Genomic DNA, 13,753 nt, shown 5'->3' on the forward strand with positions numbered 1-13,753 from the left:
TCGATACGTATCAAATGGTATATATTTGAACTAATCAGCCAATAATCAAACTAATTTACTAGTTATTTTACTATTTAATACGCGTATCAAATGCTCGATGTAAACTAGGCCATTAACTAAATCCGACAAGCTGCACCGAGCTGCGTTTTCCGCCAAATCACATCACGCAGCCAACTTCGTACCGACGCCGCGCCTCGCGGATACAACGCAAGTCGAGTCAACAGCCAAAAGAGAGAAAGACACGCTTGCGAGGGTCGGTCGACACGTCTCGCACATCACCGCGCGCGCGCGCGCCTCGTTCACCCGATTCGCGTACTCTACGTACTCACGCATTAAATCTCACGATATATCCGACGATCCTCGACCAAGCGTTAGTCCAGCGCTCCGATCGTCTTCTCACTCCTATGTGCGATAACGATCGATTCATCGAAACACAATAAACTTATTATATTCGGCGTATATTAGCCGCGCAACCGCCAGCGCGCTTCGGCGTGCTTCGGCCATGTTCGCGAGCGGTCGGCACTCGGCAGTCGTCGGCACTGGTCGGCACCGCGACGATCGCGTTATCATCATTCACGCTCCGACTCTTTCGACATTCGAATATTCGAACTTCGAACCGACCGACAGGTAGCCGAGCTCGCAGCTCCGTGCGTAGCGCGCTATTACATCGCGAGATGTGCCGCGATAAATATTACGAAGATATCGCATGTATGTATGAAAAAGATGCGTTCTCTACTAGCCGTCGAATTATCCTCGGCTTACACAACCGAACCGACGCTGTGATCCCAGCTGATCCCTGCCTGATCCTGATCCTCGCCGTTCGCGTCGCGCGCCGACTGTTCGCGAACATGGCCGAAGCACGCCGAAGCGCTCCGGCCATATTGCGCGGCACATACCTGACATTTCTCGCGCGGCTGGACTAACGCTTGGTCCTCGGTCGAGATTGTCGAGAATCGTCGGATGTATCGTGGGATTTAATGTGAGTATATAGAGTACGCGAATCGCGTGAACGAGGCGCGGTGATGTGCGAGACGTGTCGACCCGTTTAATTGCATTCGCATCTCGCGAAATTTTACGTGCTCGAACTTTGTCGCAAGCGTGTCTTGATTCTCTCTTTTGGCTGTTGACTCGACTTGCGTTGTATCCGCGCGACGCAGCGCGGCGTCGGCGTCGTCGCGTCGCGTCGCGTCGCGTCGGTAAAGTTGCGTTCAACGGGGAAAGCGCAGCTCGGGTCAACTCGGTGTGTCTATAATAAAGTGTCTTGCGATCGTATTATTACAGTTAACTTTCGTACTCGATCGCGAAATATTGGACAGCGGCTCCATGAGTGTCCTGTGCAACGGAAGGAGGAGGAGGAGGAAGAGAAGGAGCAGGCTTGGCAGAGGCATCGGGCCCCGGCGGAGCAACCTTGGGGTGAGTATTATTTATTCTCATCTAAAAATTAATAGTGTTCTTTCCCATTTATTCGAGTCGTTTTGTCTCAGATAAGTTAGAAATAATTAGAGAAACAAGTACCATTTCAAATTTTATAAAAATTTATTCTCGTAAAGATTTTTTCCCGAAAAATAGATACGTATATTAGTAAAGCTAATTGAAAAACGACGTAGACGCGTGTAAAAATTGTTTTTTGAAACGTTGGTCATTTTGAGCGTCACTTTAATTTGAATCTTTCGTTTTTGCGTTACAGAATCATCGCGGCTACGTAGCTGAATATAACTCCGCCCGTTGCGCATCTGGTCGGTGAGTAATGATGAATTTTTTATAATGGGGGGGTAACAAATCGGTGATTATATCAGATTGTATATTTATGTATTATTCCCGTCTAATAATGCAGATAAATGCGACTTGTCACAGATTCGTTTCCCTAAAATGGATAGTAGACTAAATCAGATCACAGGCTAAATAATTAATCCTGCGGGAGCTCTATCATTTATCGATTTACCGTGCTTATATATACACGGGAGAATGCTCTCGCGCGTTAGCACGCATCGAGTTTACAGAACTCGTCATGTCGACGCATAATTTATTTCATGCATCTAATGTTTATTGCATAGACACTAACCGTGAAGGTTACCCGTTGCCTTTATAGGCGCGATTTATTGGAATTTTTTAAATATATATTTTATTATCAAGTAGATATCTGTATTAGTTATAATCATTTTTAATATTAATGTACCAATTAACTAAATTTATTAAGTTAATTACATTTTTCAATTTGTTTTTAAAATAATTATTGAGAAATAGAAATAGAAAGAGGCAGAGAATTAAAATAAAATTTTACAAGAAATGATATTTTTTCGTTATAAGCTGTCTCATCTCTTGAGTTTTTTCTTGACGTTTATTTTTCAGACAAAATTTTAAAAATTTTTAGATATTTTTTTAGATAATCAATAATAATAAGTAAAAATATTTTTCTATAGACAGGCAATAGATAGAGATAGTTTGTTCGTAATTAAAGAAATAAAAAATAGTAAGAGAAATATCTGTGTAAATGAGGAAGAGATAGGTTCAATAAAATAAAATAGGTCGCACCATTATATGTAAGAAGAAGTTTGTTATAACGCGTTGTATTTTTTTACAAATATATTTTTTTTCTCCAGAATTAAATATTACATAAATTGATGCGAGAAACCAAAATGTATGTAAACAAATTTAACATGAATATATCGATGAATGAAAAAGATCGAAAGATATTTTGGTTCACGTTGCACATATTCTTCGTGAATCTTATTATATATAAATCACATTGATGATTGCTAATTGCATATTTATTATTATTATATGTACAAATATAAAACACGCCAGTTTTAGCCTAATCTTTTATAGTCTATCCATCTAGTAGCTTGACTTTGTATCAATAAATGAAATAAAATGACGTGAGATCCGGTGAATATTTCGTCACGGGACAGAATAATTTTTCTTATATGGAAATGTCTCAAAACTGATTGTTTTTATATCAATTATATAAAAACGCACGATATAATTTGAGATGATACATATTGCGTATGTCACATTAAACATAATTTTAACAACATTTTGCAATAAAATAATACAATGTTTATATAAATGTATGTATATAATATATGTGAAAATTTATGAAGACAAATGTCACATAAGAACGTGATAAATTTATTATATTGATTACGATATTTATTTGTAAATATATTACTTAAGAAATTATCGTCCCTTTTGGATCTCACGTCATTCATTCTGTATATATCACTTGATATTTGAGGTGAGATGCACGAGATATACCTTATTTCACGGTATGATTCACGGTTCGGTTCGCGACGCGGATCGCCTATTCATTGATTTGTTGATCAATTCATCACCTGATTTTTAAATTTTGGTTGGTTCATGTTTTTATATTATATTATATTATATTATATTGCTGTTCAAATATTAGCGATTGAGATACATATAATCGCGATGATTTTAATTAAAACGCGGTTAACATAAAATTCTTTACATTCTTTGTGTGTGATGATACGATACTTTCTCGCTTTCTATATATTTTCTCGCTTCAACATATTTTTTGGTCGAAAAAGTTAATTGCGCGTATTGCTGAGAAATTAAATGCAAAATTAAATTAAATTTAAATGTAATTAATATTTTATTAACAACGTGATTATTTGTCTTTTTTTGATATTAATTAATAACACGCTTTTGTTAACGATCGTAACGATTCGTAATCGACTATAATTTTATAATTTGCTGGCTCTGATAATCAGCCGGTATCGAAGAAGTTTGTTCTTCTTCTCATTCTCTGGCTAATATACAGCCCGAATAGATTTGGCTAATTACGATTCATATATATATAAGGTAAGGTTTATATTGATCAAAATGAAAGTGTAAAGTATGTAAAATAGGTGCATACTTGTGAGAAATAGTATGCAATTATGTGATATACGATTGAAAGCTAATTAACTTGCTCGCAAAAATTATTGTCCATATTTTGCAAAATTGCAGTTACGAATAATTTCGCTGGATTCTGGATTTAACCAATATACAATTAGGGACACGATTAGGTATCCGTCGTATCTGCAGTTTTACTTCGCATTTGTGTAGTAAGAATACGGGTAGGTAGGAATACCTGCACGAATTGGTAGGCACACGAATAAATAAAAATACGAATTAGCAGAAAAATATACGAATTAGAAATGCAAGTGGGTAAGGACTAAAGGTGCTTCTCTACCTCGCGAAACACAAAATGTAGCGACATATATTGCAAGATTAGCTCTTAAAATTTCTTTAGAAGCACTTCGTTTTATTAATTTATTAAACATATTATATTTTTGTGGAAATAACTATTCCGGTAATCATAATGATTTGTCAAAGTAATCTTTTGCATTCGCTTATTTCATTATATACGAACACTACTATATGAGAATTATGAATTTTATTGCTCTCGCGCTAATTTCACAGCGTGCACGGCGATAAACCTACAACGAAATCGCCGATGTCCCGACAAAGGCGAGGGTGCTTCTCTAACCTCGCGAGGCGCTTCTCTAACCTCGCGAGGCGCTTCTCTAACCTCGCGAGGCGCTCCTCTACCTCGCGAAACACAAAATGTAGCGACATATATTGCAAGATTAGCTCTTAAAATTTCTTTAGAAGCACTTCGTTTTATTAATTTATTAAACATATTATATTTTCGGGGTAATAACACTATTCCGGAAACTATATAATGATTTGTCATAGTAATCTTTTGCATTCTCTTATTTCATTAAATACGAACACTATTATATGAGAATTATGAATTTTATTGTTCTCGCGCTAATTTCACAGCGTGTACGGCGATAAACCTACAAGAAACCGTAAAATTATACATACGCATAAAAAATTAATAACAATTAAGGGAAACCGCGGATTGTCTTAAATACTTGCTGAATCGTTTTGTTATCACAAGGATGTGATCCCATAAAAATTTGGAGGGAATCATTCTTTGCGACCGGTCGCCGCTGAATAATTTATCAATAAAAAATTAATAACAATTAAGGAAAACCGCGGATTGTCCCAAATACTTGCTGAATCGTTTTGTTATCACAAGGACGTGATCCCATAAAAATTTGGAGGGAATCGTTCTTTGCGATCGGTCGCCGCTGAATAAATTATGAATAAAAAATTAATACCAATTAAGGGGAACCGCGGATTTTTGCAAATATCTTCTAAATCGTTTTGTTGTCACAAGGACGTGATTCCCTAAAAATTTGTAGAGAATTGTTCTTTGCGATCGGTCGCCGCTGAATAATTTATCAATTAAAAATTAATAACAATTAAGGGGAACCGCGGATTGTTGCAAATACCTTCTAAATCGTTTTGTTGTCACAAGGACGTGATTCCCTAAAAATTTGGAGAAAATCGTTTTTTGCTATGTTCTACAATTATATTTATCGAATAATCTATAATAATTAAAACATGTTTTTTTATCAAACCGATGAAAAAACAGTTTGAATATTGTAAAAAACATTTATATATAAATAAATTTAATCTTCATTAATTAATAATATCTAAGAAAAGCCCAGCGGCTAATAATAATTAACCTACGATACGTTCGGACCCCCTGAGAAACCCATATGATATTTGGCCCTGTCCGCGGGACGTTCCGCTCACGGTCGTGACCGTGGTTCCGCTGCTAGCTCCCGCTGCTAGCTTCAGCGACATTTGCTCAGTTGGGTCAAAAAATAGGTGATTTTCGTGAATTTTTTGTGGAGAAAGTAAACAAAATAAATCATTAAATTTTTTTGGTTTATATTTATGATATTTTTAAGTAAGTAGTTATACAAATTTTTTTAACCCATTTAAATAATTTGGCGAAGCGGGATACTGGGCAACGCGCGGAATAGGTTGCTCCATAGCGGAAGTCCTCCAGGTCGTAAAATGTGTCTGAAACATCGAATAAATCGATTTTCCTGTTCAGTACAAGTGTCTCTATAGAGTAGACTACAATCATATCGATATATGCAATATTTAATTTTTTATAAGCAAAAAAAGTATAGAAAATTTATAGTGAAAATTAATTTTTTTCTTTGAACTGCCGCTATTTTATAAATTTTTATTCAAAATAATTTTTTTTAGTCTACTATAAGAGCCATAAGTTTCTTCTCATGTCTAACGGAACATCTTTAAAATAATTATAAAAATCATTATTTAGAAATTGTAGAAATGTATCCGTATTGAGCCTTGACAATCACATCAACTATTCAGCCGCTCTGCCACTGCTGCCGTGAAAAGAAGATTCCTCTATAGGACCTTTTATCAAGTCCGGTGATATATATGCTGTCTCATTCTCTTTTCGGTGACTTATACAAATCAGTTTTGTTGGAATATTTTTGTTGCCCAGCACGACTTTTTAGTTTTTGACATAAAAGTTTTTAATGGAGTTAAAATCCGGTTGAGCAGATCACTTCATAACTTTAACATTGTTGCTGAGAAGCCAGTCTTTTACAAGTCTGGAACAATGTTTCGGGTCATTGTTATACTGAAAAATCCAATTCATAGGTATTTTTTCTGCAGCAAAATTAAGCAAATTATTTTTATTTTTATTTGTTGTTAAACCTGCTGAAGATGGTCTAAAAATAGAACGCGAAACGTTGTAATTCTATTAAATACAAATTAATATCGACACGAACATCTCGTTGTGGCTTTGAGCCCTCTGATTGTTGATTTTTAAATCTTTGAGCCACTTTATATTTATTTAATTATTATCTTTTATTCGCGGCAAAATTGATGCCGTACTACATAAGATTCCCAATGAGAATTGTTGCTAATGCATCATTTAAAATCTAATAATGGGCCTATTCTGTAGCTCTAAATGAAAATATGAGAAATCTTCCAAAGTGAAATACGTTGCAATATCGGATTTTCCACGCGACTGCACAGGAGTATTTGGGACTTGTTCATTTCAGGTATTACACAAATTGTAAGAAAGAATTAAGATATTATATGTTATTGTTAATGAGAAGGGGAAGGCTCCGTTTGTCTACATTACCGATTGCCAATAGCTTCGTTTGCCCACAACATTTTTCCGACAGCCAGTTACATGTTAAGTGAAATGTAAATCATTATTATAAATTAAAATTACCATAATCGTTGCAACAATGAAAAATTTACGATTTTACTTTTTCTACTTGCAAATATTCCCAAGAAAGCATCGCGGAGAAAGTACAATGACAATAAATAAATACAAAGAAGCTCATATATTTAATAAATCACCTAATAAAGAAAGGGCTTATAATTAGTAAAAGAGTGTTCGTGTCGATAATAATAATTTTATGTATATTTTTTGACACATATGTGTTGTATATTTAATATATAAATAATCTGATATAATCTCACAAAATCTGATAGAATTTTGACAATTTAAATTAAAGAAATTGAAAAATGTTACGACACATTTTATAAGACTGTTATAAAATACATCACAATTCTCAGAATAGATTTTTATACTTCCTGAAAGGAGGGGTCAGAAGCTACTCTAATAAAGTTTTATGTAAATTACATATTGCAAGATTACACATAGATTGGATGTCTGAAGCGCGATTGGCTAATATTATATCGCTCGGTGACTTATTTTGATAAGGATTGCGTGTCATATGCGACACAGTGTATTTTATCTGCTTCTCTGTTTGATCATCAACGATCGTATCGTAGTATATCAGGACAAGTTTAAACGCAACAAAATCGCAATCGTAATGAAATCGCAAAACGTTTAATTTATCAAAAAGTAACCAGGTGCTACCTAAGAAAACATGAAAGTACGTTATTTTAGATTCATAACTACAGCAGGAACGCAACTACCGGTGATGGTAGATAAAACTATTTATATTTTGCGATCAGTTGATTGGCATAATCAATGTAGGATTGCTTCGCCACTTCTTGCGAGATGCCCTTCTTCTTGTTCCAGGCTTCCCACTTGGCTTTCCCTTTCAAATCCAGCATGCCGGGTTTAGCTGAAACATTACACGATATACATATATTAGTGATATGATATAATTTATTTTTCATACAATTTAGAATAAAGCAACCGATTAAATGAATAATTAGTTTTCCCTAATTTACCACTAAAATAAATATAATTTAGCAAGTATGTATTATAACATTATATTAATATACAAGGTAGGCCAAAAGTATGGTTATAATCGAATATCTCGTAAATAATGCATTTTAGAAAAAAATGTTTTAGACAAAAGTTGTAGGGATTAAAAAGATCTAATTACTGACCTTATTAGTTTGATCTTACATTTAGGTGGCGTTCTTAAGATCAAGTTTTTACCTTAATACTTTTATACGTAGAATAATAAAAGGAAGCGATTAATGATATTAATTTTTACATTTGTAATTTTGCAAAATTTAATGCATCTATAACAAACGCAATAGAATTGATTAAAATATCTCTTTTTTTTACAACAATTGATTCCTTTCATTATTCTACGTATAAAAGTATGAAGGTAAAGTCATCGAAAAGTGAAAGTTTACGAGATATTTTATATTTTATATGAAAAATATCATGACAAAATTTAAAATATCTGAAGAAATTTTTGATAAAAGTAAGCCTTATTATAGTGTTTTAAAAATGTCTTGACAATGACTATAAGAATATGCAATAAAAAATAGGGGTCCAACTTAAAAAATTCACAGTGACCCTAACTTGACCTTAAGGACGCCACCTAAGATCAAACTAATAAGGTTAGTAAATAGATCTTTTTAAACCCTACAACTTTTGTTTGAAACATTATTTTCTAAAATCAATTGTTTTCGAGATATTCGACTGTACCCATACTTTTGGCCTATTACCATGTATACATACACATGGGCACGTAAAATTACCTTTTTTAAAAAGGTAATTTTATTCTGATATATATACATAACGATATACATGGACACGAAAAATTAAATATTTTATCATTATATATCTAATTTTCATGATATCAGTAAAAACTTACATGTGTTATTGTCGCCAACTGTACCTTGTTTGAACAAGGCGTAAAGCTCCAAAAGCTCCTCGTCAGTAGGACGCTTCGTGAGCGCCTTTACGGCTTCGGCAGCCGCCTCAAATTGCTATAAAGAAAATATAATTTTATTAATATATTTCAAAACAATATATTACATTAGTTATTCACATATAACTAATATTACGTTAAAAAATTAACATTATAGAGAAGTTTTCGTCAGAAACACTGTTGTTAGTCGGTACATATTCAGCAGCGTATTATGTATCCGTTCACTCGTTATATGAGATCTCAACATCTCGGGTACTCGCAACTCGTGCGTTCGCGTAAAAGAGTCACGGTGCGGTCTCGCTTCGCGTGTACTTGGCGCGAGACACTGCCGTGTCTCTTGATATCAGCTTATAAATATGGATTATGCTCAGAAAAGGCCACGAAAGTGACCTTTGTGTCGTGGATGACTCTGCATTAAATTTCTTAAAAAAGATGGCCCGCGTTACTCAGGTAGTAAGCTGACGTTATTTGTCGTCATTTTAACGTTAAAATAATGACAAAGAACGTCAGCTTGCTACCTGAGTACTAACTAATATCAAAATCAAACCAAAATCACAAGCCAGAATCGTGTACTTAAAATTGCCAACGTCAATAATTATACAACAACAGTTTGCAACTTCTTAGTCATATAATTTTTAAGGTCACGATCACGATAATGAACGATTTCAAAATTTCTCGCCAAAACTTCCGAACTTTCCTCAACCGGGTGCATTCAGATTAAATGATAATCTACTGTCTCTGTCCCGAATTTCTCCTCGGAGAAATGCACACGATAATATCACGCACGATATAATGTAACTTGGGGATCAATGAAATTAGTATGCTGTGTCGCCGGTCAATTTTCGCGGCTCATTTCCGCTTCGATTAATCTGTCGACGTCTTTCTGATGCAGCCTATAACTCCGAACTCCGAAAAAAAATAGGTGCAAACGTGGAAAACGTATATTTATGCACGATGAATGTACTCTTCGCACTGTAAATCCAAGTGTGTTATTTCTACACGCATAAACGTCTAAAAATCTCACCTTTGACTGAAGCTCGTTTTACATGTTTCGTTGCCTGTTAAATTAATACGTTTAATCGTATCAAATTAAAAGTTAATACGTTTAACTGTATTAAACGCGACTTAAAACGGCAAGAAATGTATAAGAAGAGCTTTAGTTAAAATAATACACTTGAATTTGCAGTGCTTGCGCATAACTGTAACAATGTAGTTCTTAAAGCATCGCGATCCGAAATGAAAGAGAATATATATGATACCTGGTCGAGAGACATCCTTATAGCTAGTCGCACGACTACACCGTTGATATTATAAGTACTTTGTGACCGTCGATCGAATGCTTGCACAAGTTAAAAACGTTAATCCCCACCTCGCGAAACTTATCACGATGCGCGAGCCAGGGTCGGACAATACAAATTTGTTTCTCTTTTTCGGGGTATTGATAGCTTGTTATAGCAGATTACTGCAATCGGTTCGTGAACATGTATTCCATTTTTGCAATACTTTCATAATAAAGGAGACAATGCGGTAAATTAAAAGTCATGTGACTAAAACTGATCGATACAACATTGTGTACATTTACTTGCGAATCATAAAAAATAAAAAATAGAGATATTATACAGAATAAATACAGAAAATGTCAAGGTCTGTATTATCATAACAGGCCTTAATATGCTCAGCTAAAGAGAAATTCAATTGAGAAATTAATCTTGTGAGATATGAAACAGGTCAAAATAAATAAATCTTAAGAGTCAATATGATATTTGTAGCATTACATTTTTAACCGCGATTGAAGCGAGGAACCCAAATAAAATTTGTCTTGAAACACTTGCCTGAATCATCTTTTTCACGTTTCAATAGTCGAATCTTGAAAAAAGATTTCATGTATATATGTATTAATAGTTGAATTCTGTATGAACTGAATTTTTTTTCTGAGACAGGAAAATTGCGTTAATGTAAAGATAACGTGGAAGAGATTATGCTTTCGGCAAGATTCCGATAACTCTGGCGCATTAATTTGACGATGGTGTCTGGCAGTACTTTTAATGCTGAACAAAAAATTATACACATCTTATAGGGCTAACTGCTCTGGTTTTCGAGATATACAGTGTTAAAGTTAAAAATAAATAATATGAATTTTTAAATAATACTTCAATTGTATGTGTATAAACAGTACACACGTAAGCGAGGGGGGGGTTACCGCACTTCCGAAAGCATAGGGGAGGTGGGAGTGAACCTCGGTTCGCGTGAAAAGTTGAAAACACGAAACGTGACAATGATAAAGCTTGTTTCGCCCTATATTCAAGTCAGAGGAGAGACGGTAGACCTCGAAATATCTTACGTTGTTTACGTTTTGTCTCGAATGGAAAAGGTATGCGTGTTCTTGTATACATTATTTACCCGTAATATACAGTTTAACACTGTATATCTCGAAAACCAGAGCAGTTAGCCCTATAAGATGTATATATATTTTTGTTCAGCATTAAAAGTATTACCAGAAATCATCGTCAAATTAAGGCGCCAGAGTTATCGGAATCATGCTTTCAATAAATATATTTTGTACATTTCTCAACAATTCTATATCTAAATTAGTTATAAGCAATTGCATTATTAAATATAATATATTATATATATTATAATATATTTTATTTAATGTTGTAATATTATTTTAAATTCGTTTAAAAAAGTTTGAGAAAAATAGAGCGTAAAAGTTTTGATAATTTTTTCAACAGTTTTAACACAGTACAATAAATAGCTAAATAAATAGCTAAATAAATTTATTTATCAAAAATAAGAAAGCAAATCTTTAACAACAGCATGCTCGAAGTTCTAATAAAATGACATACTTAATTAACTAAATATATCGATATCCATTTTATTCATAAACTCTTATAAAAAATAAAATAGAAATATATTTTGCAGCAAGAATGTACCTACATTTGTGTATCTGTATCCCAGACTTTTATCTATATGTACATTTATGGCTAATTATAAATCTCTATTTCCTTTAAAGGAAGGATTATTTGATGCAAATTATCAAAAAAATTCAGATATTATATTAAATATAACTAAACCAACTAATTCACAAATTATATTATAACTCGATTAAATAAAGAGTAAGGTTTACACTTCCAGGATCCAGTTTTCCAAGAAATACTTATTATCAATCGCATTTATGACTTAAATCAGATTTTTCGGTACTTTAACCCAGAAATAATCGCTTCTAACAGAGGATATATAAGTAAAGAGATATAATTTCATAAGTCTGAAGAACTTTGTATTTACTCTGTGTGTAAAGCGGTGTACTGGTTTTAAGATCGACCGCAGAAAACCCCGTTATAGGCAATCGTCCTAGACGACATTCATCTATGAAGCTTTTCGCGACCTCGTGAATTGTGTATATGGAGAATGCAAATACACAATTTTGAAAACAACACAATAATATTAAACACAGACATTCGATATATCAATTGAAAAACTCTGTAAGAAATGTAAAAATTAAAAGGAATTATTGAACATTTTTATTTTGCGAATTTATGAATTCTTTAATCTTTGGAAGTCAAGAGTTGACGTGATAATTTCTGACTCTTTCTGTACTTTATTCTATTTCTTTTTCTGTTTGTTCTGACAAAATTTAACAATTTGATAAAGATTTTAATAATCTCTTATCGACTTAATCATCGAACATTTCTCGAGTAATTTCTGATTTCGTAGATTAATCAATTTCGTGGAATTTTATTTTGCAGATTGAATGCCCGTTGATTAATTCCTTTTAATTAATTTAATTTATATTTCTTGCGCGAAAATATAAAGCAATACCTGATCAACCGGCATCGGGATGCGAATCCGCTTCGTGTGCAAGTTAACTGTCTACTGACTGTAGCTAGTAATCACGATTCTACGCTTCCCGATCGCCGCAGAGTTTATTACTCTAGCATCAGAGGTGGGGGAGCACACGGATCTCGATCTTGAACTGATTATATAGTGCCATGGTTATTACGCTGATTGCATACGTGCAAGTACATTTAATCGCGGCTCAAAGTTTATAAGTAGATTACAATCAATCGATAAGTCTACTAAAAAAATAATCTGACAATGTGAATAATTTTGGGATAAAAAGAGTAATGTGCAATATATAAATAAACATTGTAAAAGATTTTATTTGGAAAAGTAATTAAACGTATATAACACGCAAACATTATATTTGTAATTGCTAAGAAACTGAAGATACATTTATATCGAGAACAAAAATCGCAGTTGAACAAATAATTGCACATATTTCATTGCCTCTCGAAACATTAAATTCTTGTTTGTCACACCGCGATTTCAGTGTCTAATTGAAGTAGGAACATACTCGCAACTGCAATTAATTCGTTCTCCATAGCGTGATAACGAGGCGAGTAAATTAACTGGAGATAATCTAAGAATCTATACGAGCCAGATAATGGGTCTGTTTTCTGTTACCGAACTAGCTGCACTAGTTCAGAGTTTTTATCTTTTTCCTTCCAATGCGTGGAGTAAAAAAGATAAACTCTGAACTAGTGCAGCCAGTTCAGTAACAAAAAACAGACCCATTGATTGCGTATAACATAAGCTCGAGGCCAAAGATATACGTTTAACATTAAATAACAATATTAGAATAATGCAAAAAGAAAAGAACAGCAAACACGTGTCTCATGTAGTGTTTTGTGTAAATAATACACCATACGCGAACACCATTACGTGCGAATTACATTTAATTTCAAGATTTA

General features: G+C 33.8%; 1 protein-coding gene across 2 annotated transcripts; it reads right to left on the reverse strand.

Annotated features, from left to right (window-relative positions):
* Window positions 1–7,695: 7,695 nt before the first annotated feature.
* LOC143895520 (acyl-CoA-binding protein homolog) lies at window positions 7,696–12,975 on the reverse strand. 2 transcript variants are annotated; one of them, XM_077402712.1, is made up of 3 exons: window positions 12,822–12,975; window positions 8,946–9,060; window positions 7,696–7,952 (listed from the first exon to the last, which is right to left on the reverse strand). In XM_077402712.1, exons 1-3 carry the CDS (start codon window positions 12,834–12,836, stop codon window positions 7,819–7,821), a joined length of 264 nt encoding a protein of 87 aa, XP_077258838.1. In that variant the 5' UTR covers window positions 12,837–12,975; the 3' UTR covers window positions 7,696–7,818. The 2 variants fall into 2 exon arrangements, with proteins under 2 accessions (XP_077258838.1, XP_077258837.1); XM_077402711.1 differs by lacking the exon at window positions 12,822–12,975 and adding an exon at window positions 10,262–10,381.
* Window positions 12,976–13,753: the final 778 nt, after the last annotated feature.

This window comes from Temnothorax americanus, unplaced genomic scaffold (genome assembly GCF_048541705.1).
Source record: "Temnothorax americanus isolate GAGA-0224 unplaced genomic scaffold, ASM4854170v1 Scaffold16, whole genome shotgun sequence".
In the NCBI taxonomy this organism is placed as follows: Eukaryota; Metazoa; Arthropoda; class Insecta; order Hymenoptera; family Formicidae; genus Temnothorax; species Temnothorax americanus.